This window comes from Tasmannia lanceolata, unplaced genomic scaffold (genome assembly GCF_043159265.1).
Source record: "Tasmannia lanceolata isolate RefF3 unplaced genomic scaffold, GAP_Taslan_0.1 ptg000016l, whole genome shotgun sequence".
NCBI lineage: Eukaryota > Viridiplantae > Streptophyta > Magnoliopsida > Canellales > Winteraceae > Tasmannia > Tasmannia lanceolata.
In genome coordinates, this window is record NW_027518693.1 from 7,192,912 (window position 1) to 7,218,808 (window position 25,897).

At 38.3% G+C, this 25,897-nt stretch overlaps 2 protein-coding genes across 3 annotated transcripts; both read left to right on the forward strand.

The window, feature by feature from the left end:
* The first annotated feature begins 1,013 nt into the window (after window positions 1-1,013).
* EMB2453 (Tetratricopeptide repeat (TPR)-like superfamily protein) lies at window positions 1,014-16,103 on the forward strand. The gene is made up of 2 exons (XM_077357178.1): window positions 1,014-1,560; window positions 14,831-16,103. Exons 1-2 carry the CDS (start codon window positions 1,222-1,224, stop codon window positions 15,941-15,943), a joined length of 1,452 nt encoding a protein of 483 aa, XP_077213293.1. The 5' UTR covers window positions 1,014-1,221; the 3' UTR covers window positions 15,944-16,103.
* Window positions 16,104-17,202: 1,099 nt separating this feature from the next.
* Window positions 17,203-25,597, forward strand: GGT1 (gamma-glutamyl transpeptidase 1). 2 transcript variants are annotated; one of them, XM_077357176.1, is made up of 7 exons: window positions 17,203-17,383; window positions 21,265-21,608; window positions 22,367-22,885; window positions 23,026-23,261; window positions 23,967-24,231; window positions 24,574-24,711; window positions 25,143-25,583. In XM_077357176.1, exons 1-7 carry the CDS (start codon window positions 17,374-17,376, stop codon window positions 25,386-25,388), a joined length of 1,758 nt encoding a protein of 585 aa, XP_077213291.1. In that variant the 5' UTR covers window positions 17,203-17,373; the 3' UTR covers window positions 25,389-25,583. The 2 variants fall into 2 exon arrangements, with proteins under 2 accessions (XP_077213291.1, XP_077213292.1); XM_077357177.1 differs by having other exon boundaries at window positions 17,227-17,383; window positions 21,247-21,608; window positions 25,143-25,597.
* Window positions 25,598-25,897: the final 300 nt, after the last annotated feature.

Here is a 25,897-nt window from a genome sequence, read left to right on the forward strand (position 1 = left end):
AGAACTTTAAACGAGGTTTGATAAATCAAGGGCATAGGATTACCCTGTAATGGTTTTCCCCACGTCCAGATGGACATATGGCTGTCCAAAGCTACAATTTAACTTCTCACCGAGGGTACTTGAACGTAGATTGTTGCCTTGGTGGCCACCCTTTAAATAACCATAATTAAAGGAAAGTGATTTAAGGGTACCTAGGAAGGACGGTACGGCCAAGACTGCCACTTGCGAGTACATCTAAGGGTAGGGCTACAAGGCCTTTAGGGTGTCGAATTTTGGGAATTCGGGTTGAATTTTTACCATAAAATCATGCTCGGTTCCAGTTGATTAAGCTCAATCCAACCCAACCCGACCCAAGCTGCACCCCTACAAGGCCCAGCCACATGTTGGGCACGTAGGGAATTTCATCCCCAGCACCTGTGCTCAGATTGATTGTGGATGATCCCACATTGGATATGCAACAACTTTGAAAACATTCACAATGGATAATCTTCTTGTTGTGACCCGGGTAAAACTCACTCTTAAAAGCTAGCCATTGAGGGGAGGGTGGCCAAGCCCTTATCAACCCATTCACATCTCTCACCTTTTCCGATGTAGGATCTTTGTCGTCACAAGGAACCCCAACAATCCTCTTCTCCGCGCTAACACTACATGATATCACTTGTTGAGACCCAGGTGGAACTCACCCTTAAAAGCTAGCCGATGGTGCCAAGCCCTTATAAGCCAATCCACATCTCTTTCAGTTCTCCAATGTGGGATCTCTGCTTTAGCATTGGACCTCAAAACTGGTCCCCCACCAAGCACCAGGTGGATGGCTTAGATTGATTAAAAGTGCACGCATCTATGGGTCTATCTGTATTGAAAGAGAAGGTGACTGACAAAGCTGTTGTTTTTGGGGCTGTTGATATTTTAAGCTGGGCCCACAAGTTCGACTACTAAGAGCCTAAGATTGATCACATGTGGACCCACCTACACAATCAAGAGTGATTTCGACTCCCCATGTGTCTCTCTGTCTCCTCTCTCTAACCTAGAGGAGAGAGAGAGACACATGGGGAGTCAATTTATCCATTTGGGGAGTCGATTTATCACTGCCCACTTCTGCCCCTTTGTCTACACCCCAAGGCATGGATTTCTGCTAAATCCGTCCCCCTACCTTCAAATCTTCACCCCATTTCGTGAAAAATCGCACGACCCACTCTCCAAATCTAGCAAAACTCGCCAAAAATGCCCCCAAATACATCACCACTTTCTCTCCAACTCCCCTCTCCAGTTATATTTTCCCCTTTCAGGTTCAAACCCTCGAAATCCTGGCTTTCTGAAGGTTTTCTACAGAAACCCATTAACAAAATCAGATGTATATCGAGTCGTCCAAAGAAGAAAGCTGCTTTTAAGACTGATAGGTCAGAGGCTGAAGATTTTGTTCGGATTCTGTTGAGGAGTTCGGGCGAGGAAAAACAATTGGTACCCACGTTGAATAAGTATGTGAAGCTCATTAGAACTGAACACTGTTTTATTCTTTTTGAAGAGCTTGGTAAAAGAGATAGGTGGCTTCAATGCCTTGAGGTAATTGGTTTTCCATTCTCTTTCTTTCTAAAATATAAATGTTTTTTAAAACCAGTTATTTTGAGTGTTTTAGTATTTAGTGTTCTACTTATCCAAAGTGTTTGATTGTTGGGTTTTGTTCCTTGTTTTAAATTCTTGATGTGATTTATTACTGTCAATAAGAGTACTCTATTGTGAAACAACTAATTACTCCAAAAGCTTAAGCTGTTAGAGTTAGTGTTATTTAATCATTTATACTTCGACATCTATGTTATTATTTGCTGATCATTTTGCATTTGGATTATATTATTTGTATAAATTACATTGAACATTTTGATCAACCTAAAGAATGCAATCACATTGAAAATTCGATGTGAGTGCATTCTTTAGGTTATGGTCTTCTTTGCATATAGAACTCAATGCCTTGAACTTGGTTTCACATTATTCTTACTGGCTCTTTCCCTTGATATTTGCTTCGTTGTGATCGATCTTTACAAATTCCCATGGATATTTCTAAAGCTTTTGCCATGACCACATTGGTGTTATAAATTTGAGGTGCTAAACAGCCCACAACGATGACCTGTTAACAATCCAAACACAAGAGTGTGTTTTTGGTTTTGGGAGTTAACAATATTTAACGTTTATCCACCGGATTGCATTCTTTAGGTTATGGTCCTCTCTGCATTATGAACTCAATGCATTATGCACGCAATGGCTTGGTTTCTCGTTCTCCTTGCTGGTTCTTTCCCTTGATATTTGGTTTGTTTTGATCAATCTTTACAAATTTCCAGTGCATATTTCTAGGCCCTGTTCGTTTTAGATTACGACATCCGATTGTGACTTACAATCGGTTGTCACAATCTAAAACTAAAAGGGCCCTTAAGTTTTTGCCATAACCACAATGTTCATATGGTAGTTGTTGCTGCCATTGTTGGAAGTTATTGGTGTGATTGGTGCATAGTTCATCTTATGGTAGTTATTGGCTAGTTGTTGTTATCTATTGACAGGCAGAGGAGGGTATTTGTTGTTTTAATATTTCCATTTATGTCTATTGTGAGGGTCTAACTCTAAACCGGAGAATCTTTATTTCTTTTTTCTGTATTCATATTAAGACAGTTGGATGTTTCCTCCTTCAAGCATTTTATCTATTCAACTGTTGAAATTTTGTTTTAGAATTTGTTATTCTTATCAATTTGGTATCAGAGCCTTTACTTGGATGATGGCAGGCGATACTATATTCCCAAAGTTAGAGGCTTGTGTTAAAAGGCTGCAAGAGACTTGTGGATTACAAGGTCGAGCTATCTAGAAACTGCTTAAAAAATTATCTGATTTTGATCTTCTAATGATGCATCAAAATTTATCAGCACAACTGAATTTATGGTCAATTGTTGCCTTATTAACACCAGATAATAATGAGGGATTAAACATCCAAACAGTTGTCATAGATTCGTTACATCTTGTAAAAGAGGCAATCCAGTTGATTGGATGAAGAAACCCACGTGAATATTGAGGTGGGATGAATTTACAAAGGCACTTTGTACTCGGTTTGGACTGATAGAATTTGAGGATTCTGCTGGGGCATTGGGTTACTTTGCCAAACATATTACTTTCGAGAGTTTCAAACCCACTTTGAAAGGCTTGTCAATCGAACCACTTTCTTGACTGAAGCATTTCTTCTTAGTCGCAACTCAAGATTGGTGACTCAAGTTGACAAATTAGCGATGGCATCGTATGTCTCTTGAATGGAAATCTCGCAGTGTTGGTGCATCCTACCGTTGTAACCATGTGAGAACCTAGGGTCTGATACCAATTAACGCAGGACTACCAATAGTAGAAGACTATCGAGGAAAGAATAGATAACAAACTGAAATCAAATAGGGTGAGACGGTAAGTAAGACTATCAAGGCTATAGGTAAATAGGTTCAAAGAAAAGAAAGAAGGAAGGTTTAGATTAGTATGGGCAAGGGCATGATAGGAAAATAATATGCAACTGCTTGACACAGAAAAAAATAGTAACTGCAACAGATAAAAGGTGGATTGTAACAGTCAGTTTTTAGTATATAATTGGTTTGATACAAAGGGAATGATTTATGGGTAAAGGTAATATGCCAACAAACAGATGCAGGATCAGATGATAAACTGTCCACGGCAGTGGACTGTTGCGATGCAAATAAATTCCGGGAAAGTATTTCAGACTGAAAGAAATTCAGTTCTGAAATTTTAAAGGTAATAATGAGTTTATAGGGGGTTTCTAGTGGGTTTATGGCAGGTTCCAGTAATGATTCTGGTCTGAAAAATATAATTTAAATGGGTACAGGTCAAGGACTGTTGCAGACAAATATCTGTAACAGATAAAAGTCTGTAACTGAAATTTTAATCCACATGATAAGGGTTTCGACAGATTTCTGCAGATGTGTAGGGCTGGGTAAATTCGATATAGAGTTTAGGACTGGATTCAGGTGGAATCAATGGTTAGATTTCAGGGTGAATGATGACTGTATGGTTGGTAAGGGTTTTATAATTTAAATGCAGGCCTAAGTTTCATGGTTAGGGTTATATGGAGGCCTGTTCGAAGGTTAAAGGGATGGGAATGATTACCGTGGGATGTAAAGGGATAAAGGGTTAAGGTTTTGAAGGGAAATGGTAGGCTAGATATGGTGGTAGTAGGTTGAGAAGGCAGTGTAAGGTGATCTTTGGGCTTGGATGGGAGTATAGGCTTCAAAGAAAATGAAGAAACAAAGAGAGGAGGATGGTCAGACTATCAGAGAGATCAAGAGAGAACTAAAAAGGGGAGCTCCCAATGGGAGACTTCTCCTAGGCAAGGTATCACACCAAGCTTGGGAGCTCAAAACTTCAAATTTTATTTATTCATGCATGTGAAATAAGGTCATAGACTTTACATTTATAGGCAAAGTGATTCCCACGAAATTTGAAGAAAGTAGGAGTAAAAAGTAAAAACCTAGTCCCTACTTGTTATTGTTTGTAAAATCCCAATAAATAGGTGCTAGTGCCACATGATATTGGGTAACTCAAACCCCTATAATTAGGCTACTCCCCTATTACAAGGACTCTTATTTTCCCTTTACATGGATTCCAATAATCTTACTTTTTTTTTTTTTTGAAAAGGTAATCAATAAATATATAAAAAGAAAAGGGAAGACCAAGAAGGTCACCCAGAGGAGAACAAGAAGGGAAAACAAGAAACACAAAAATACAAAGAGCCTCAAGCGGGCAGATAATAAAAAAACTCCAAACCCGCTCTGACAACACCATCTCTAGCTAAAGAATCCACCTCGCCATTAGCCGATCTACGAACATGAGCAAAAGCAATGGATGAGCCCTCAACAATGTCATGGATCTCATCAAAGAAAGACCAGAATCTCCAAGGCGGCACCGCGGACCCTCGAAGCCATCTAACCACATTCAAAGAATCACCTTCCACAATAGTATTATCCAATACCTCACTAGCAATTTTTTTAATACCTTCAAAAACCGCTCTAACCTCATCTTCACTGGAATCACATACCCCCAGCGGACCAGAGAATGCCCATAGAGTCTCCCCACTGGAATTACGAAACAGCCCACCAATACCCACCGGGCCCGGATTTCCAATACTCGAGCCATCAAAGTTAAACTTTAACCAACTCGGAGGGGGAGGGCTCCATTTTTGCACCACCTTGGGTCTGATTTCCCCTTCCAAACACAAAACTCGCCAACCTTCTCATAAGTCGAAGGCAAAAACAAACTGGAACGGGGGCAAGCACCTGGCCCAAGCTATAACAGAGGCAATAATATTAATATAAACTCTATGGGCTGGTTTGTCATTTCTGTACCCTGATGAGCACATATATGTGTGAATTGTAGGTAGAAAAATCATGTATTTTCTATATTTAGAGCGGTGTTATTAAGGTATTTTGTGTGTTTTTGGTGTTTCAGGGCTATTTCTGGATTTTTACGGAAAATAGAGCTAAGGAGAGGAAATTTCAAAGAAAAAAAATCAAAGATTGGAAGTTCTTGGCCAAATCTGAGTGTGTGATGCAACCACTAGCCGAGATCAAGGGGCAAGATCATCTCAATTTATAGAACCGAAAGTTTGACACTATTGGATTGAAATTGTTATTTGCACCCGTATCTCCCTTGGATTTTCACACTTGAAAGATTAGATTGAAGATCAGGGGCTGATGTATATCACATCCACCATAATCAAAACATTTATTGGTGGGCCCCTTCCTTCAAGATTGGTCGAACCCCACTTTGCAATTCGTCCACCATTCTGTTAACATATGTGGGGCCTACCATCATATGATTGATATTGGCACCACCATCTTACACCATGTAGTGATTCCACCATTAACAATGCCCATAATTGATTTCCATAGGTTGATCTGAGACCATTTTGTTAGCTACTCATGGGCCCCACTTTGAAAATAAGAGAGAGAGAGAGAGAGAGAGAGAGAGAGAGAGAGAGAGAGTGTGAGAGCTGGGCATCATGGGGCTAATCCAAACCGTTCACTTGATTGGGCCACAAGATAAATGGGATGTGTCCTATAAATCATTCCCACAAGCTGATCCGAGCCATCAAATCGGTACACCCACAATCAGCCCCTGATCTTCAATCTAATCTTTCAAGTGTGAAAATCTAAGAGAGATATGGATGTAAATAACTTGAGATGATCTTGCCCCTTGATCTCGGCTAGTGGTTGTATCACACACTCGGATTTGGCCAAGAATTTTCAAACTTTTATTTTTTTCTTTGAAATTTCCTCTCCATAACTCTATTTTTCAGGAAATAGCCCTGAAATACCAAAAACACACAAAATACCTTAGTAGCACCGCTCTAAATATAGAATATACATGATTTTTCTATCTACAATTCACACATATGTGCTTATCAGATTCCCCCATACTTAAGCTTTACTTGTCCTCGAGCAAACAAAAAGAAAATAAATAAAAACAAAAACTAAACAATAAAAAAATCCTAATTCACTTTTGTAGGAATCACGATTGCACTTAGCACGTGCAACAAGCCTTTAAACCCCTAGGTTATCCTAGTGGACGAGTTGTGTCTCGTGAGTGTTTGCAGTGAATATACACACACAAAATTCCAAAAATAAAAATTTCTTTTACAAATCCTCAATATTGAATAAAGCCAAATATTTTCAATCCATTTGCTTTGATAATTTACTCAAAATAGAACAGCACCCCCATACTTGAATTTTGTCATCTCATCCTAAGTTGGGAAATTTGACTCATATCTTAATTAAGGAATCCTCCTTTATATTTTCACACCTTTGTCCAGACCATAGATAAGATTCTAGTGTCATCTTAGTCACAAAAGAATTTGAATCAGAAATTTGATAGAAAATTGAACAATTATATGGTTCCACCTTTCTTTCCACTTTCCAGTTATTTCTAAAAATTGAAACTCAATTTTGATCATCTACTGCCTTTGACGTGAATGACATGCAGGGCATGCACTAGACACCCAGGTTACTAAGTAGTGTCAGACTAATCTTTCGAATTTTGCATATATTAAAGACATTGATGCATATGAGTTCAATCTTACTTTTGATCATGTGCAATGCTTTGACTTATTAAGCTTTCTAATTGACCCATGAAACGAGCTTTTGGTCAATTACTTTCAAACTAGATAGCTTTAAGGAACTAGGTGTAGAACACCCCTCGGACTTACTTGCTCGAGTCAAAAAGGCTACAAGTCAAGACTAGATCAAAAAGTACTTTCCTTTTTTTTTCTTTTCCACATTTCCTTCTTTTTTCACTATACCATATAAAAGCCAACTTTCTATTTCTATTTCCTAATCAAATCTTTTATAAACAAGATTCCAAAAGAAATCTAACCTATAAGTAGAAAGTATTCTTTTTAGTTTCTCGAATTCCAAAATTAAAATATAGATTGATTTCCTTTCTTAAAACAAGAAAACAAATTTCTTTCTAAAAATAGCTAGTTATTTCTATCTTAAGAAAATACCAAAAATAAAAAAAGATAAATATCATACTTTAAACTATAGAAAAGACTCACAAAAGAAAAGTTTCCAAAAGACTAGCCCCCCATACTTGAATTATGCATTGTTCTCAATGCATTGAAAAATAGAAAGAAAAATAAGGACAATGACAAAGAGAGAGGGGCACACCTTAGGATTTTAAGAAGAATTCGAATAGAGAGGCGCATGGAGATCCATGACCTCTTTCAAATTCGATTTTGGTAACTCAACAAAGGACTTCAATCTTAGTAAATGAAACTTGTCCTTCCAAGTAGATTTCTTATTTGCTTTTAAAAAATTAATTAACTCTTCCTCTTCGGTCGAGTTTAAGTCCGTTTTGATTTTCACAGGAGATGTACAATTTTTACCCAAACATGTTTTTCTTAAATTTGAATGCAAAGGCTGCAAATTTAACTGTGGGGCCTTTTTGTATGGTGGCATGGGAAGGGGCAGAGATAGGGATCCTCCAAATTCTATTTGTTGGATGCTAAGGTCATCAGAAAAGGAGTCCCTTATATCTCTTGCATCCTCCAAGCATTCTTCATCCATACATCAAATCCTGCATCCAAAATATTTTCACAGTTAGTCTCAGAAGAGGAGTGCAACATATTAATTTCTTCTTGAAAATTAGGTTGCTTACCTAATCTAAAAACATTAAAGTCCATGGAAGCATTTCCAAAAGTTAATTTCATTAAGCCATGTCTGCAATTAATTAAGGCGTTGCTAGTAGCAAGGAAAGGCTTACCAAGAATGATAAGAATTTGATCCTTAATATTAGCAACGGGCTCAGTTTCTAGCACAATGAAATCCACAGGAAATAAGAACTCTCCTACTTTAACTAGGACATCATCAACCATCCCTTTGGGTTTCTTCACTGATCTATCCGCCAACTGAAGAACGGTGGTGGGTTTGAGGTCTCCTGATCCTAATTGTATAAAAACAGAAAAAGGTAATAAATTCACACTGCCCCTAAATCTAAAAGAGCATGATTAATATGAGTATTTTCAATAGTGCATGCAATGGTCGGACATCCCGAGTCCTCGTAATTAGCCACCATCTGTTGAGACAAGATGAAACTAATGTTTGCAGCCAAGAATGCCTTCTTGGGTACATTAGACTTGCACTTTTGAGTGCACAAGTCTTTTAAAACTTTGGCATAAGTCGGGCATTGGGAAATCGCATCTAACAATGGAATATTAATGTGCACTTGTTTAAACATATTTAAAATTTTCTCCGTAGCAGCCTCTTTATTATTAGCAAATCTCCTTGGAAAATGAGCCTTGGGCACATATTCTTCTTCAGGTGGAGAAACTGCCTGCTCTGTACTTACCTGTTCGGGCTCTTCTTCTGAACCAGTGGAGGAGGACTCATTCCTTACCTTAATTGGAGGTTCTTGAGCATCTTGAGAAGGTTCGGATCTGACCTCTTCCCTTTGATATTCTCTGCCACTTCTTAAGGCAAATACAACATTGCAGTGATAGGAGGGCTCCTGCTGTGCTACAACTGGTTGAATGGAATTCAGCTGATTAGGCAGTTGTTGTTGATTCACATTCAAGGGCACATTCCTTGGGTTAGGAATGGGTTGGCTTGGTATCTTCCCCTTTTTCCTCTCATGCAAAACCGTAGCAAGTTGAGAAATTTGTTTCTCCATGTTATGTTGGCTCGTCATGAAGGTACTCATGAGAAGTTCCACAGTTTTCTCTAAGGAAGCTATCCGGGCCGACTCCCCTTGTTTTTGAAAATCCGGAGGTTGCTGATTTGGAACATTATTTAAAATCGGATTTTGAAAAGTAGGAGGTGGAGGGGGTGGCCGAACATAAGGGGAAGTGAAAGTGGGCCTAGGTTGGCTGAATTGGCCTTGGCCTTGGAAATTGGTTAGCCCACCTTGGTAGCCCCCCTTGGCTCCAAGAGATATTGGGATGATTTCTCCATCCCAAATTGTAAGTACCACTATATGGATCATTGGAAAACATTGCACTCACATTTTCATTAGAATTACCAAACTTTGAAACATTTGGGCATTCATCCTTGACATAGTCTGTGGCTTGGCACTAATTACACATGGGGACACCATGTGCGATGTGATTGACCTGTGACGGTCATTTTACAACTATAGCCTCAAGCCTCTTGATTAGGCTATCTAATTGGGCCTCCTTGGCCACAGTACCCTCAATAAAGAATCCCTTGCTTGAGGTGACCCTCTCGCTTTCTTGAGTGGATTCTCACTCACGTGTTTTCTCAGCCAAATCGAGCAAGAAACTCCAAGCAAGGTTCTCATCTGTAAAAGATGTGAACCTTGTAGAGCACATGGACTCTAAAAGTTGTTTGGTTTGGAAATCAATGCCCTCATATACTATTTGGCACAAGTGCCACAAATCAAGACTATGATGAGGGCACTCTTGGAGTAGATCTTTGAATCTCTCCATAAATTTAGAAAACGACTTTAATGGTTTTTGCTTAAATTGTAAAATGTTGTTCTTTAGCTTGTTTGTTTTATGTAAAGGGAAAAACTTCTTAAGGAACGCAACCATGAACCCCTCCCAAGTGGTGATGGAGTTTGTGAGCAAACCATAGAGCCATTTTTTGGCTCCCTCCTTGAGTGAGAAGGTGATAGACCACATCATCAGAAAGTTGTTGCAGTTTAATCAAAGCACAAACCTCCTCAAACTCACGTAAAAATAAATAGGCATCCTCATATGGGAGCCCGTGAAAATGGGGGAGCAAGGAAATAAAATGCAATTTAAAACTCAAAATTATTGCCCTGAGCAGCTGGCAATTTAATGCATGAGGGTTGCGCGGCTCGGGCAGGGTAGAAATGATCGCAAAGTGTTTTGGTTCCGCCATGGAGATTGGAATTGGTTGAATGTCTGTCTCTGTTTCTAATCGAATTACTCTCTCCAAGCGATTGACGGAGTTGTGCCCAACCTGCACTCATACACAGAAAATAGCCAAGTTAGGAAAAGAGTAACCAAAAACCAAAGTAAACAAACAACTAATTGAAACAAAAAGAAAACTAAAAATCACTTAAAATAATATAAGAATTAAAGTAATCGCACTCTTCCCTGGCAACGGCGCCAAAAACTTGATTGTGATATTATAAATAACCGCAAATGCACGGATCGTGTAAATACGGGTCGAACTCAGGGAAGAACTTGTGATATTATAAATAATCGCAAGTGCACGGATCGTGTAAATACGGGTTGAACTCAGGAAAGAACTTATTGTGATTTCTACCCTTATACTACTTAGAAAATAAACTTCTGATATATTGTTGCCTGGAATGGACTCAGGATTTTCGTGGACTACAACCTCGGATCCAACAATATATTTTAAATTTATAAACTAAATAGACACGGGTTGAAAACAATAAAAAAACGATCACAAATTTAACCCTTATATTTAGGCAAAGTGAACCAATAAAGGAATCTATTAATTATCTAACCTAATTAGAAAACCAAAATCTAAAGCCTATGTTATTGGAAAATTGGATTTGAAAAAATTACTTTGGAGATTGATTGCAAAAGTAATTAGAATTCTAATTGAAACCTTAATTCAAATTAAAAGATTACTTAGGGTTAGAATCCACCATGGGTTTGGAATGGATAATCAATTAAACCAATTTTTGCATTGGATAGTGTATTTGATAAATCAGGTCAATGGAGAATAAGATCTATGGATGTCATTGCCTATGAGTGATTGATCAAATATACGACCCAATTTTATAGATTATATAAGAAATTATATTTGTTTATCGGCAATTACTCATACGAAAGAGGAAAGCCAATGGCATGAGTGATTGGGATCCAACAAATATAAACACCTATATATGATGTTATATTATGCCATTGATTTTAATTAATCATCTTTCTCTTTCCCCATGGCTTCATCTAAACCCCAAGTAGATGGGTTTAGTTACTCCATAGGCACCACCATTCAAGAACTTAGAAAAGGGAAAAAGAAAACAAAAATAACTCTTCTTTAACTAGTGTGAAACAAAAGTACATCAAATTGGAATTGAAATAAAGAGCAAAAATAAGAAAAACTTAGTCTTTTTCTTCTCCTCAAGCAATGGTTGAATCATTGTCCTTCTTCAAGCTTTGATGTCACCCTTGGATTGAATTTTGGACGGTTGGATCGAGCCTTGGTTGAGAGAAAGGAAAAGAATTTGAAAGAGAACAAGAAAGAACAAGAGAGTAAAGAGAGAGTAGAGAAAGCCTTCACTTCAATATATAGAGAGAGCACCCTTCTATTTTCAACACCCAAGAAAAGACACAAATTTGGCAAGTTTCTTGTATTTTTAGCAACAACCACTTGTCCTTAGCAATTTTTCAACTTCCACCATTTGGTGGTAGTGGCAAACTTCTTCTTTTTCTCTTCACTATTTCAACAACTTTTCACCTTCTTTTTTTAACTTGGGCAACTTTTGTTGATTTTTTTCTTCTCATACGTGGGAATGATTGGGCTTTTCTTTTTGGCAACAAGACAAAAGAGCATGCATGTAATGCCAAATATATGATGAAGACTAATGATAGCAAGTGGGTCCCACGTTTCTATAATATATGGCTTGCATGGAATATAATACAAGCAAATAGAAATTACTATTTTCAAAGAAAATACGTGGGAATAGCTGCTGTGTTTGGATCATTCATATAATGACAAAAATTATAATGAATAGTGAGAATAGTAAGTGCAAGTGGGTCCCACATTGCTAATTCGGTCTTCCCTTATGGCATTGTTAATGGTGGAATCACTACATGGTGTAAGATGGTGGTGCCAATATCAATCATGTGATGGTAGGCCCCACCTATGTTGACAAAATGGTGGATGAATTGCAAGGTGGGGTTCGACCAATCTTGAAGGAAGGGGCCCACCAATAAATGTTTTGATTATGGTGGATGTGATATACATCAGCCTCTTGCACTGATATTATGCATTGGTGGCCATCAATTTGGACGGTTTGATCATCCTATGGTTGGGTTCAATTTTTTTTTTTAAAGATGGGCCCACTAACGATTCCTATTGGAAAGAGAGAGAGGATGAGATGGGAATGATGTCATGTATGGAATGGGAATGAAGCCATACATGTATGTTCGGTTAAGAAGTGGGGTCCACTATGATCGAAAAATTTAGAAATGGGTTTTCATGGAAAGTAGCTATTCATTTTAGAAATTGATGGAATTAGCAACCAACTAGCAGTTTGTCACAAAGGGCATGCCGGTTATGAATAGTATATTACTCATCTTTAGAAGCTATTAGAGGTGGAGCAAGACAATAAATGTTGCAGAATTCGAATTATAGCATGGTAGCCCATCATCAAATGAATGGTCCAGATTAAACCATGAAAATAAATTAAAGAGGCACACCCACTTAAGTATTTTGGAAGCATGTAAAGTGGGACCCATGCTTTCCTTTAAAGAACAAATTGAAATTCTATTCCGAGAGGGTCGGTTAATATTTGTTGCATGGCTACTGTGAAAGAAAAAAAAGGGGGGAGGGGGGGCGAGGGAAGACCGAATTAGCAATGTGGGACCCACTTGCACTTACTATTCCTACTATTCTTTATAATTTTTGGCATTATATGAATGATCCAAACACAGCAGCTATTCCCACGTATTTTATTTGAAAATAATAATTTATATTTGCTTGTATTGTATTCCATGCAAGCCATATATTATAGAAACGTGGGACCCACTTGCTATCATTAGTCCTTATCATATATTTGGCATTACATGCATGCTCTTTTGTCTTGTTGCAAAAAAGAAAAGCCCAACCATTCCCAAGTATGAGAAGAAGAAAAAAATCAACAAAAGTTGCCCAAGTTACCAAAAGTTGCTGAAATAGTGAAGAGAAAAAGAAGAAGTTTGCCATTACCAACAGATGGTGGAAGTTGAAAAATTGCTAAAGACAGGTGGTTGTTGCCAAAAATACAAGAAACTTGCCAAATTTGTGTCTTTTCTTGTGTGTTGAAAATAGAAGGGTGCTCTCTCTATATATTGAAGTGAAGGCTTTCTCTACATTCTCTACTCTCTCTTTACTCTCTTGCTCTCTTTCAAGTTCTTTTCCTTTCTCTCAACCAAGGCTCGATCAAACCGTCCAAAATTCAATCCAAGGGTGACATCAAAGCTTGAAGGAGGACAAGGATTCAACCATTGCTTGAGGAGAAGAAAAATACTAAGTTTTTCTTATTTTTGCTCTTTATTTCAATTCCAATTTGATATACTTTTGTTTACACTAGTTAAAGAAGAGTTATTTTTGTTTTCTTAATTCTAAGATTCATTAGTTTGTTAAATGAATACCGTATTTATATTGTTGCAAATCATTATCGTAATTGGTAATTTTATATGTATGTACTGTGTGTCACAATTTCTAGATTTTTAGGGGTTGTCAAGTCAGACACCTCGTATCTTTGTCAAAACTTAGCACACGAATCTGTGTCCACAAATCATGATTATATATACTTTCTGTTTTAGCAATGTCCCCGTTTCTATATGTTGGCTTGTCGTGTCTGACACTCCGTGTCCATGTCGACACGCGACACTTGTGTATGTGTCTTACCCTTTGGTTTGCGGAATTGCTTTATTATTAAATACAGGGGAATTTGTCATGGATAGATGGTGGATGGTGTTAATGAAAAAATGAGCTGAGGTGTAATGAAATTATGGACTTGGTGAACTCGATGAAACTTTAATTTTATATGATAACAGGTATATCTCTTAACAAAAATTTTTTTGAAGACGCAATGCTTGCGGTCGTGACCAAGGGTCAGATCCATCTTATCAACCTAAACAAGGAAATGTGCGCGATAGTGGCATAATGAAGCCTTCTATTTGAATTTTTTTTTTTTTTAATAGTCCTACTGTTTGAATCATTCAACCAGAATTTTCAGTATTCACCCTACAAAAAGATTATTACCTTCATTAAAAGAAAAAATAAAGAACTTTTTACTTTCAAAATAGACTTAGATGGCGCGTTTGAATATGATTCTCATTTATCTTATTAATCAGTCACTATATAGCAAACACACTGAAGTAAGGTCACTAAACACACAATTATCTCAGGTCACACAGGAATCATGGAATGGTTTGCATCGAGTGCATCACCACTGGTAGCCTTGACTGGAGTATCTGCAACATAAAAATTATGGATGGTTGTCCATACTAACTAAATACTATGTAAATTCTTTTTAATATGAGTAACAACGCAGATTCCACAAAGTACTATTATAAGAATATGATGTTATATACATGTTTCGCCTAGAGGGATCTAAAGTTAACATATGCTACTTTCAGGTATTCAGGTGGATGCAGAAACAACGCTGGTATATTGCAGATAATGGTGTCTATTCTAAGTTGATATCAGTGATGGGAAAGAAAGGACAGACACGGATGGCCATGTGGCTCTTCTCTGAGATGAGGAGTAGTGGGTGTCGGCCCGACACATCTGTTTACAATGCACTGATTACAGCACATCTGCATTCCCGAGACAAATCAAAGGCTTTGGAAAAAGCGATTGGATATTTCGAGAAGATGAAAGGTATTGAAAGATGCAAGCCCAACATTGTAACTTATAACATTCTTTTGAGAGCACATGCTCAAGCAAAGGATACAAATCAAGTTGAAGCCTTGTTTAAAGACCTTGAGTCAAGCATTGTTTCTCCTGATATTTACACTTACAATGGTGTGATGGATGCATATGGCAAAAATGGTATGCTGAGGGAAATGGAATTAGTTCTTTCGCGAATGAAAAGTAATCAGTGTAAACCAGATGCTATCACATTCAATTTGCTTATTGATTCATATGGGAAAAGACAAGCTTTTGATAAAATGGAGCAAGTATTCAAAAGTTTGCTGCGCTCAAAGGAGAAGCCGACACTACCTACATTTAACTCAATGATAATAAACTATGGGAAAGCAAGACTTAGAGAGAAGGCAGAATTGGTTTATAGAAAGATGATTGATTTAGGCTATAAACCTAGCTATGTAACATATGAGAGTATCATTACTACTTATGGATATTGTGACTGTGTTTCGAGAGCCAGAGAAATATTTGATGAGATGATAAATTCTAGAAAGGAGAGACCAGCTTCAACTTTGAAAGCCATGCTTGATGTTTACTGCATAAATGGTTTACCAGAAGAGGCAGATCTTCTTTTGGAGTATGCATCGAACAATGGCTTGTTGCCCGATGCGTCAACTTATAAACTTCTTTATAAGGCCTACACTAAAGCCAACAAGAAAGAGCTTCTACAGAAATTGCTCAAGCATATGGATAAAGATGGCATTATCCCCAATAAGAAATTCTTTCTGGAGGCTTTAGGAGCTTTTGGTTCTTCCTCCACAAGATCTGGGTTGGACAATTCTTTAAACGGTTCAACGACTCCAAAGATAAGTGTGATTCCATAGCGCAAAGCTCAGTTTACAATTTTTCTATATTTTTAACACAATGAAATTTGGCAGATATGATTTCTTGTAGTGTTGGTAGGTTAGATTTTGTTTGAAGGAGTGTAGTAACAATGAGATTAAGTTTCATTCTAATGATCTTATCGGCCATTGCTGTTGACCATGTGATTGGGGACTGGTCTTACCATGCTCTGTATCATGCTTTTATTATTGATTGTAAGTTTGTAACAAAAAGAAGATTTATACAAAGATAGTCATCATAAAATTGATTGAATTAATCTAGATGAATATAAATTAGGGTGCAACTCGGGTCGAGCTTTTACCTTCAAATCGGGTCGGGGTCGGGTTGATTCCAATTCATTTTTTACCAAAAGCTCGACCCGACCCGACCCAAGTTGCACCCCTAATATAAATCATATGGGTTACCTTATGATTAGGCATTTGCATGCTATTATGAACTAATATTGGAATAGAAAAACAGCACCTTGAATTTACTAAAAATTGTTCATTGTTCATTGTATTATTAACCCTCATTTGAAGGTCACCAGAACATAGTTTGGATTGTATAATTAGCACTTCATAGGATGATCCTAACCCTCCGATCTGACAGTCTCTAGATGATTGATGGTCTTGCATGCAATCAGATTCTTGGGTGATCTAAACAATTCATTTGGTAAAGATGTGAGAGAGATTTCTAATGTAGAATGTGAAATCAGATTCTTCAAATAGGAATAATTGCAATGGGGTGGACCCACTCACCCACTACATTATAGTGGAATAAACATTTGGAAGTTTGTTCGTGGATGAAGAATTATGCAGTCCAAGTCTTGGGTCCCACCTTGGATTGGGCTAGATACCCCTTTATTGGGCAATCCTAACCATTAAATGGCTTGCAAATGAACAGTTAAAACAACATCCAATCAAACAGAAAGCTTGATCTACGCCCACCTGCATGATTCAATCATTCATCCGGGCCCACCCACATCATTCCAACATTTCTGACCATTCGATCATCGAGTTTGAAATTTGAACATAGATTGCTTCATTTTTTTTCCTAACAAACTTACTTGCTATCATCTTCATCGATAACTGTAACATCCATGATATGGCCCACAGATGAGAGATCTGGATCATGCCGATGTCTTATAGGTGGGCCCAGATTGTGCATCTTATCCGCGTCTCATATTTAGCCTCTGCATAGTATCACGCCCCTTATAATTATAACTCAAGGACGGGAACTGAAAGTTGTATGTTTGGTAGTTGGTACATTACATTTCTAACCAATCCCTAGTCTGGTAAATCAGAACCGTCCATCTCTACTTTGGAATATTCTCTTCTACCTCATATTGCAGCTTACAGAGAATTTCCCTTACTCGTTCATATTTTCTGGCAGCGGTAATAAAAGAAGGGCTTCGGCGGGGAGATTTTTGAAGATGATATCCAGTAAGTTTTTTTTTAAATCTCTTGCATGAATCCTTTCTTCACTTGAAAAGAGGTGCCACTATCAAAACAGCCCTATAAAAAAACTCGAAGCAAGAAAATTTTACACTGCAAATTTCTTTCTCTTTTGGTGGAAGCCCATATAGTCCAGTTCTTTTTCCTTTTTCTTTTTTCAAAAATGTACTGTACGGCTTACACCATAAGATGATCCAAACCGTCCATTCGATGGGCTACAACAGAAATAGCTTGTGCTCAAAAAATCATTTCCATAGGATGATCTCAACCCTCTGATCTATTGAGGTTGTTACCATAATATGCAGCTCTATAGATCGGAGGGCTAGAATCATCCTATGGAAATAATATTTTTGGGCACAACCAATTTGTGTTGTGGCCCATCGAATGGACGGTTTGGATCATCTTATGCATTTTCTTCTCCTTTCTCTTCCGAATATTTTCCAAGAAATGGTGTTGCTACCGATGTGATTTGTCATTTTTCATTCCACCTACCTCTTTTACTTCGAGCTGTACGAACCAATGAAAGTTTTCCATGTAAACAGATGGTGAAATAACAAAGCTAAGTAGTTGCAACACTTGAATTCTCGGCAGAATTTGAGATGGATTTTCTTTTCCTTGCTTTCCATATGTGGTGCTGAACTTTTGAGAGTAGTTAGATAGGGCTGGCAATTTTCACCCGTGAAAACGGGGATCCGCTCCGCCCCGAGCCGGACGGGGATTCCCCAATCTCAGTGGAGACGGTGCGGGGATGGAGATAGGCCTGCCCCGCCCCGTTTCAATATGCAAGATATTAGGAATACCCTCATATCTTAGTACTGTTGTAGTTTTTTTTTTTTTGTGGACAACAAACACTGTGATATTGGCACTACCATATTTTGATAAGTGCACAAACATGCCTTGTCTTTTCTTCTTCATAGGTGTTAAAAAGCATTTTTTGAGGTGGGAATTTTTGTGCGAGGCAGGGACTGGGAATCTTCCTTCCTGCGGGGATGGGGAATACAACATCCGGCCCCGCCCCGCTGCCATCCCTATAGTTAAGAGGGAAAATAATTGGAAAAAAATCCGTTTTATCACATTTTAGCATCATGGCCCATGACAGTAGGGCCCACCATTTGGAAGGTCTGGATTCCACAATGATTAAGGTGGGGCCCTCCTAATTGTTATGTATTGTAGAGGGGTGATATACTGGCCCTCTTTCTTTCACCTGTGACAGCCTCCTCAAGTGTAAAAGAGTAGTCATAAGTCATAAACACTAGAGGCTGTCCTAAGTAAAAAAACAGGGCGAATATATCATGGGAAATGATATCAGCACAACCTTGTTTTAAAATTTGCACTGCCCCATCTTGTCTTTTACTATTTAAAGGGCTGTCAGAGATTATTACGGTTCCCTAAGAGCCTTCACAAGCCGATTAGAAGAGAAAAGACAAGCTGAGTTTGTGCAATTATTAAAACATGGTTGTGCTGATATCGTTCCCTTAAATGAAAATATAAAATATCTTTTTATACATTGGAGCCCTACATTCAGATGTAGGACGCTTCAGAGATTTTGCGCCTACACTTGGGTCACGATCTAAAATAATTTTGGATCTTAGGATGTGAATGTAATAGACACGGCTTGAATTCAGTTGTGCTTAAATCTTGTCCATTAAGGGTAGGATTCGAATTGTTTGGACCCATCGGACCATCTGGGTCTATTGACACTGGTGTCAGCTAGGTTAGGATTTTTCTGTATATTCAGCTTGTGAGCATTAGGGCTGCAACTTGAGCCGGGTTTTACCCGACCCGCATCGACCCGACCTGAAAATAGCTTGGGTTGGGTTGAGGTTTCATGGGTTTCGGGTCGAGCCGGGTTGAGCATTCAAAAGCCCGCATGAATCTCGGGTCGAGCCGGGTTTGAAGGGGCCCGACCCGACCCGACGCGAGTTACATAAGTTATAGTATGTACATTTTTTTCTATTGTTAGTTAAAAGTTAAAAGTGAAAACCCACGCACCCACTGTTATTGTATGTGAGTGTAATTTCTGCTTCTATGAGTTGAGTTGATTCAAGTGTTTGATTCAGCATTGTTTGATTGTAATTACAACATTGTTTGATTACAACATTGTTTGATTCAAGTATAATGTGAGTGTAATTACATCATTGTTTGATTCAAGTGTAATGTGAGTGTAATTTCTGCTTCTATGAGTTGAGTTGCCTTGCCAAATAAGAATTTTCCTTCAAAAATTGCGTCAACGTGAAAAAACCCGACCCGACCCGACCCGAGATTTATCATGGGTAGGGCCGGGTTTGGGAATTGTGGGTTTTCCGAAAAAAAACCCGACCAGACCCGACCCGAGATATTTCTCGAGTAGGGTTGGGTTCTCCAAAACCCGACCCGCCCAACCCGAGTTGCAGCCCTAGTGAGCATCCAAGAGCTAAGAACAAAATTACAAGATTTAGGTATGGGTGCAGCAAGTGAATACTTTGGCAATTTTGCAGAAAGCCATTTTGCGGTGAACTTTTGCAGGAGAGAACAGCCACCTCAGATGAATTAAATGAATAAGACAAAATCTTCTAAAAGATTAGCTTGTGTGGCTGTTCTCTCCCAAATTAGTGTGGAGACCCAGTTACATGGGTCCCACCATCTCCCTATATGACACACCATACTGCTTCTAATCAAACTCAGATCTCTAATCTCATCAATGAACTTGGCTAATCTATACAGCCATTCGCTACTCCCTTTGGCCCACCGTAAAATGATAAGATTGTAACTTGATCAATGATGGTTCACTGTTAATGTCCAACACAAAACCATCTCACTAGAAACAAATGATGCCTTTGGATTTAGGGAATATAAAATTATGGAAATATTTAGGCAATTTTAGAAGAGAAGGGTAAGACGAAAGTTTGAAAAGGGTTGCTACCCAAGCAACTGTTCACATTCTTGACCAAAATTTCACATTACTAATGTTAGTGTTAGGTCATCTGGTTGTGTTGATGTCCAGCGGCTTCAAATAATACTGTTGTCGAGGTAATCATCTGGACAGAATATCTAAGTTTTATTGTGAAAATATGATCTAAGAAAAGCATTATAGGGGAAATGATAGATACGGACCCTTTTTTCTTTTTTTAAAAACTTGGGACAGCCCTCTCTAGTGGAAAAGAGTAGTCATAACCATGGTTTAAAATTTCGGTTTCGGTAACCGTTTCGGACCCCACTGAAAACCAAAATTTTGGCGAATTTGGTAATTTTGTTCGAAATTCCGAAATTTTGTATCACTTTTTTTTTCAATAAATAATGGCATTTAATCGAAAATTCGGAGATTTCGGTCGAAATTTAAAACCATGGTCATAACCATAAAGAACACTACAAGGGCTTCCCCAAGTAAAGGGACGGGGTGTGTGTGGATACATCACTTCCCTATTTACAATCCAAATGTAAGATCAATAATTAGACAATAAACTATATTAGGATTTATCAATAAACAAATTGGATTAAATCACCAAAACAGTACTAGAAAGGCACAAAAAGAATTAAAAGATGGTTTTCCAAATGCATCTCCACAGATTTACAAACTCCAAGCCAAAGCACACAGAGTGTATATGTTAGGAGTGCAACTTGAGCCGGGCTCAACCTGAACCCTACCGGTTCCCCCGATTTCGTCTCAACCCCACCCAACCAGGCCCGAGTTGCACCCCCAATAGATGTTGATTCTATCTTTGATGTGGTTCTTGACTTGCATCCCAACTTCCAAACTTCAGATCAGTATATGTGTTTTACCTAGTTAACATAGAAGATGACACAATTAATGATTTTGAGATGTGTCTGAAGATTTTTTCTGTGTTTCTTTGTGGTTGACAACTGAAATATAGCTCTGGATATCCTTGCAGCTTCCTTTGTATTCTGGACAGCTGTTGCTCTTCTGGTTTTACAATCCGAACTTGGTTCAACTGTATCAAGTTTGGGTGCTGTTGAAAAACATAGACGCGAAATAATTACAGCAACACATGGCGTCGTTGCCACGGATGATGGTCGATGTTCTAGAATTGGAAGGAATGTTCTTCGCGAAGGAGGTCACGCCATAGATGCATCAGTTGCAGCTGCTCTTTGCTTGGGTGTGGTAAGCCCGGCGTCAAGTGGACTTGGTGGAGGTGCTTTTATGCTGCTCAGGTCAGCCAGTGGAAAGGCACAAGCATTTGATATGAGAGAAACTGCTCCATTGTTGGCTTCTGAGGTATTTAGATTGCTCTTCACTTGGTTACAATTACGATTAAGATATTAGATATCCTCAATATCTATATAAAGTTGGACCTCTAATGATTAATATTGCTAGTGGCCGCATTTTAAATAAGATTAGTATTAATTATCAGATTAGATGTTGTCCATCACCCCGTCCTGATTAGTTATGTGGCACTTCCTTCGTCCAACTCTTTGTCCTTGCTTTGCTCATATTTCTGGTGCACCGGGTTTTATACATATCTATCTAGTACGAAGAATATCCGGCAACCTCCTACTTCCATTGGTAGATGGGAATCTCCCTGCTTCCACCCCTCCCATTGGTGCTCCTGCAACTGTCATGCTAGAGTCCATAGCTGCTACAACCACCAGAACAAATTCCATTAAAGGGATTGAAGAACATTTCCTATGTACCTACATATAGTATGTACTTTAAACAACATTAATGTTCACATGTATTTACTATGAACAGCGTTTTCTATGGTATTCTCATATTTCTAATATCACTGGTTTTTTGTATGATGTATTATAGGAATAAGAGTATAAATTATCAGCATTTCCTACTTTGAGCAATACGATATAAGAGATTACAAATTAATGGAGCATTAATTATTAGAGCCCTAACTGTACTTGAACAAAATTCATGACAGCAATGCACAAAACATTTCTGGAATTAATATAATTATTGCTCTTTAGAAAACATTTTAGCGAATTTTAAACGCCTTTTATACCTGAGATGCTTAAGGATATATGCAGAACATGTATTCCAACAATGCTTCCTCAAAAGCAAGTGGTGCACTCTCTATAGGAGTTCCAGCCGAACTTGAAGGCCTTTATGAGGCTTGGAAACAGCATGGCAAGCTTCCATGGAAGAGGCTGGTGAAGCCCGCTGCACGCCTTGCTCGAAGAGGATTCAAAATATCTCCTTATCTACACATGCAAATGGTCAAAACAGAGTCAGGGATTTTAAAAGATGAGGGACTAAAGAGTATATTTGCGGCAAATGGGAGTCTCATGGAGCTGGGCGATATCTGTCACAACAAGATGTTGGCATTGGCCCTAGAAGAGATTTCAAGAAATGGACCAGAGGCATTTTACAATGGCTCAATTGGGGTCAACTTGGTTAGAGATGTTCAGAAGTCTGGTGGAATACTAACAATGAAAGACTTACAGACGTATCGAGTTAAAGTGAAGGAGCCAATCTCTGCAGAGATCTTGGGTCATACTGTTCTAGGCATGCCTCCACCTTCCACTGGTGGTGCTGGAATGATACTTGTGAGTGAATCTTTCTCATTTATTCTTGTTTTTGTTTTATCTCCTTAGCCTATATCTGTGATGAACAAGAGCTTGGTTCTGGTTTATGAAAACTATTTGAAGTAACGGTTTTTGTTTCTCATTGCTCTCTAATGACACAGGTTTTAAATATTCTTGCTCAGTATGGAATTCCTAAAGGTGTTTCGGGATCTCTTGGGCTCCATCGAGAAATAGAAGCACTGAAACACATGATTGCTGTGAAGATGAATCTAGGTGATCCAGATTTCGTAGATGTTTCAAAAGTTCTGTCTGATATGCTCTCAATCAAGTTTGCAAAAGAGTTGAAGAATACTATATTTGACAATATGACATTTAGTCCTAATCATTATGGTGGCAGGTAACAAATCACTGGTCTATCATACAATCGATCAAAATAATATTAGTTCTAAGGATCTCTCATACAATTAATCAAAATAATATAAGTTCCTCATAGATATACACACATATATTACATGCATATCATATGTGGGACAGTGTTCATTTACATGTCAGTAGACTCATGATTTTCCATAACTTGTTTCTGTTTATGTTCCTATAATCCTATCAAGGTGTAACCAGTTGGGAGCCCTTGATATGGTTAGGGTGTCTTAGATTTCTATTATTGTGAAATCATATGTTTCATTAGTGTCTTTTTTTAACAGTGTGTGCCTTTTTCTATTCCCATAATGCTTCTTTCTTTTGCTTGTCATAGATTTATCTTCAACCTATTAAAATACCCAATTATGCAAACTATTGGAGGATTCCTAAGAGAAGAGTTATTGTTGAAATCCGGTGCAAATCCGAACAATAGGTTTTGATGGTATAATTGAAATTCAGCAGAATGACAGCAAGAATTCAAATTTTCAGACTTCATGACCGTTTCATGTGATGCTTTTCTGTTTTCCCAATGTCACAGTCTCTAGTTTGTTTTCTGGCTCTGTGTGTGTGTGTTAATGTGATGTGATAGTCTTGTGCATAAATTTCTTGTTAGGCAAGGTTGTGCTTCAAATTGTAAATTTGTAATCATGTATCTACTGTAATGACTAATTTTTCTTACTTGCAGATGGAATCAAATCCAAGATCATGGAACCAGTCACTTGTGTGTCGTTGATGGTGAACGAAATGCGGTTTCGATGACCAGCACGGTTAACTCATACTTTGGAGCACAATTTCTTTCACCAAGCACCGGCATTGTCCTTAACAATGAAATGGATGATTTTTCCATCCCAGGGAATGGTTCTGCGAGCCCTCTACCACCAGACCCTGCGAACCTTATTCGACCATCTAAAAGGCCATTATCTTCCATGTCGCCAACAGTTGTTATCAAGGTAATATGCTCTTCTGAGTGGAAATTTCGTCGACTTGAAAATCTCATCCCACCTGAAAATGTTAAGATAGTTATAACTAGGTAATCAGCTCTCCACATTAATTTAAATTATAGATTTTAAAAAGATGAAGTGATTATGAAGACGAAATTTATCAAGAAGAAACACAGTTATCTTCATAATCACTACGGATATATCCAAGTTCTTCGTAATCGATAATGAAGAAGATAAAGGTAACAAATACAAAGAAAGAGGCTTCTTTACTTCGTTATAACTATGGTTGAATTTTATTTAACATTGGTTGAGAAAAATGTGAGTTTTATATTTTATTTTGCGAATTTACAGGATGGGCAACTGAAGGCAGTGGTGGGTGCAAGTGGGGGAGCAATGATAATTGCAGCGACTACAGAGGTGTTCTTGAATCATTTCGCCAAGGGAATGGATCCTCTTTCCTCTGTTCTGGCCCCAAGATCATATCATCAGGTACTACAAATTCTCATGTGCTAAACTTATTTCTGGTTCGACTCTGTTTTCTATTTTCTTGTGGGTAGGCCAATGTCCAACCAATAACTTAATGGTTGCAAGTAGGGGTGCAACTCGAATCGGTTTTTGGGAATTCGGGTTGAGCTTTTACCTTACAATCGGGTTGAGTTCGGGTTGATTCCAATTCATTTTCTACCAAAAGCTCAACCCGACGCGACCCAAGTTGCATCCCTAGTTGCAAGCCCTCTGTAGTTCCCATCCTTTTGGAAGAGGTACTGATTTCAGTTTTTTGATTAACTAAAAATGCTCATTTTCTTGCTCACTTAATGGGTGCATTTGGTATCCAGTTCTAATTGTTGGGTTTTTAAAGCTGAGGGAGTTATTGCTTTTTTCTTCATGTGAATGTCCGTTAATATGTTTTGCTTGTGCAGCTGGTCCCAAATGTGGTTTTGTTTGAGAATTGGACAACAGTAAGTGGAGACCACTTCGAAGTTCCTGCTGAGATGAGGGCAGACTTACAGAAGAAGGGGCATGTCCTGCAAGGTCTTGCTGGTGGGACCATTTGCCAATTTGTAGTTCACAGCTTGGAGGATTCAAAGACAGATGGAGGTGTTTTCTGTGGGAAACTTACTGCCGTGAGTGATCCAAGAAAAGGTGGTTTCCCAGCTGGTTTCTGAGCTTCTTATTCTTACTCCTTGTGTTCTGCTTTCACCGTACTCGTGCTTTTCAAAGCTAAAACAAGAGTAAGCAGGGAGGGCACTCCTAGTTCAAGAATGTACGATAAGAATTAGCAGAGCCACTTGGGTCTAAAGTTACATTCATAATCCAATATGCATTAACCAAAATGTCCACTAAATTAGATGGGCGACCAATCATACAGATCAGAAGGGATGATTAGAACAAAATCAGTAGAGGCCCACATTAGGAGGGCAAAAGTTCACTGATGAGATCTCAAGGAGCATCTGATTGATTTAAGTTGAGATCTCTCCACATAGCAACTCCTCATGAAAGTTGCATTGATATTGCAGGTCAGGAATTTAAAAAAATATATATTTCAGGTCAGGGAATTCTCCTTTCACCAAAAGTGGTTCTATACAACTTTGGAGAGCATTTAAGGGATGTTCTTATTGCAATGCAATGAGATTTCTCCAATAGGGAAATGATATCTGCGCCGACATTGTTTTGA

Coding starts and splice junctions, on each gene's coding strand:
- EMB2453 (XM_077357178.1), top strand. CDS start 1,222: ATGCCCCCAAATACATCACCACTTTCTCTCCAACTCCCCTCTCCAGTT. Junction 1,561..14,830: donor GGTGGCTTCAATGCCTTGAG/GTAATTGGTTTT, acceptor TGCTACTTTCAG/GTATTCAGGTGGATGCAGAA.
- GGT1 (XM_077357177.1), top strand. Junction 23,262..23,966: donor CCTAATCATTATGGTGGCAG/GTAACAAATCAC, acceptor TCTTACTTGCAG/ATGGAATCAAATCCAAGATC. Junction 24,712..25,142: donor CCCCAAGATCATATCATCAG/GTACTACAAATT, acceptor TTGCTTGTGCAG/CTGGTCCCAAATGTGGTTTT.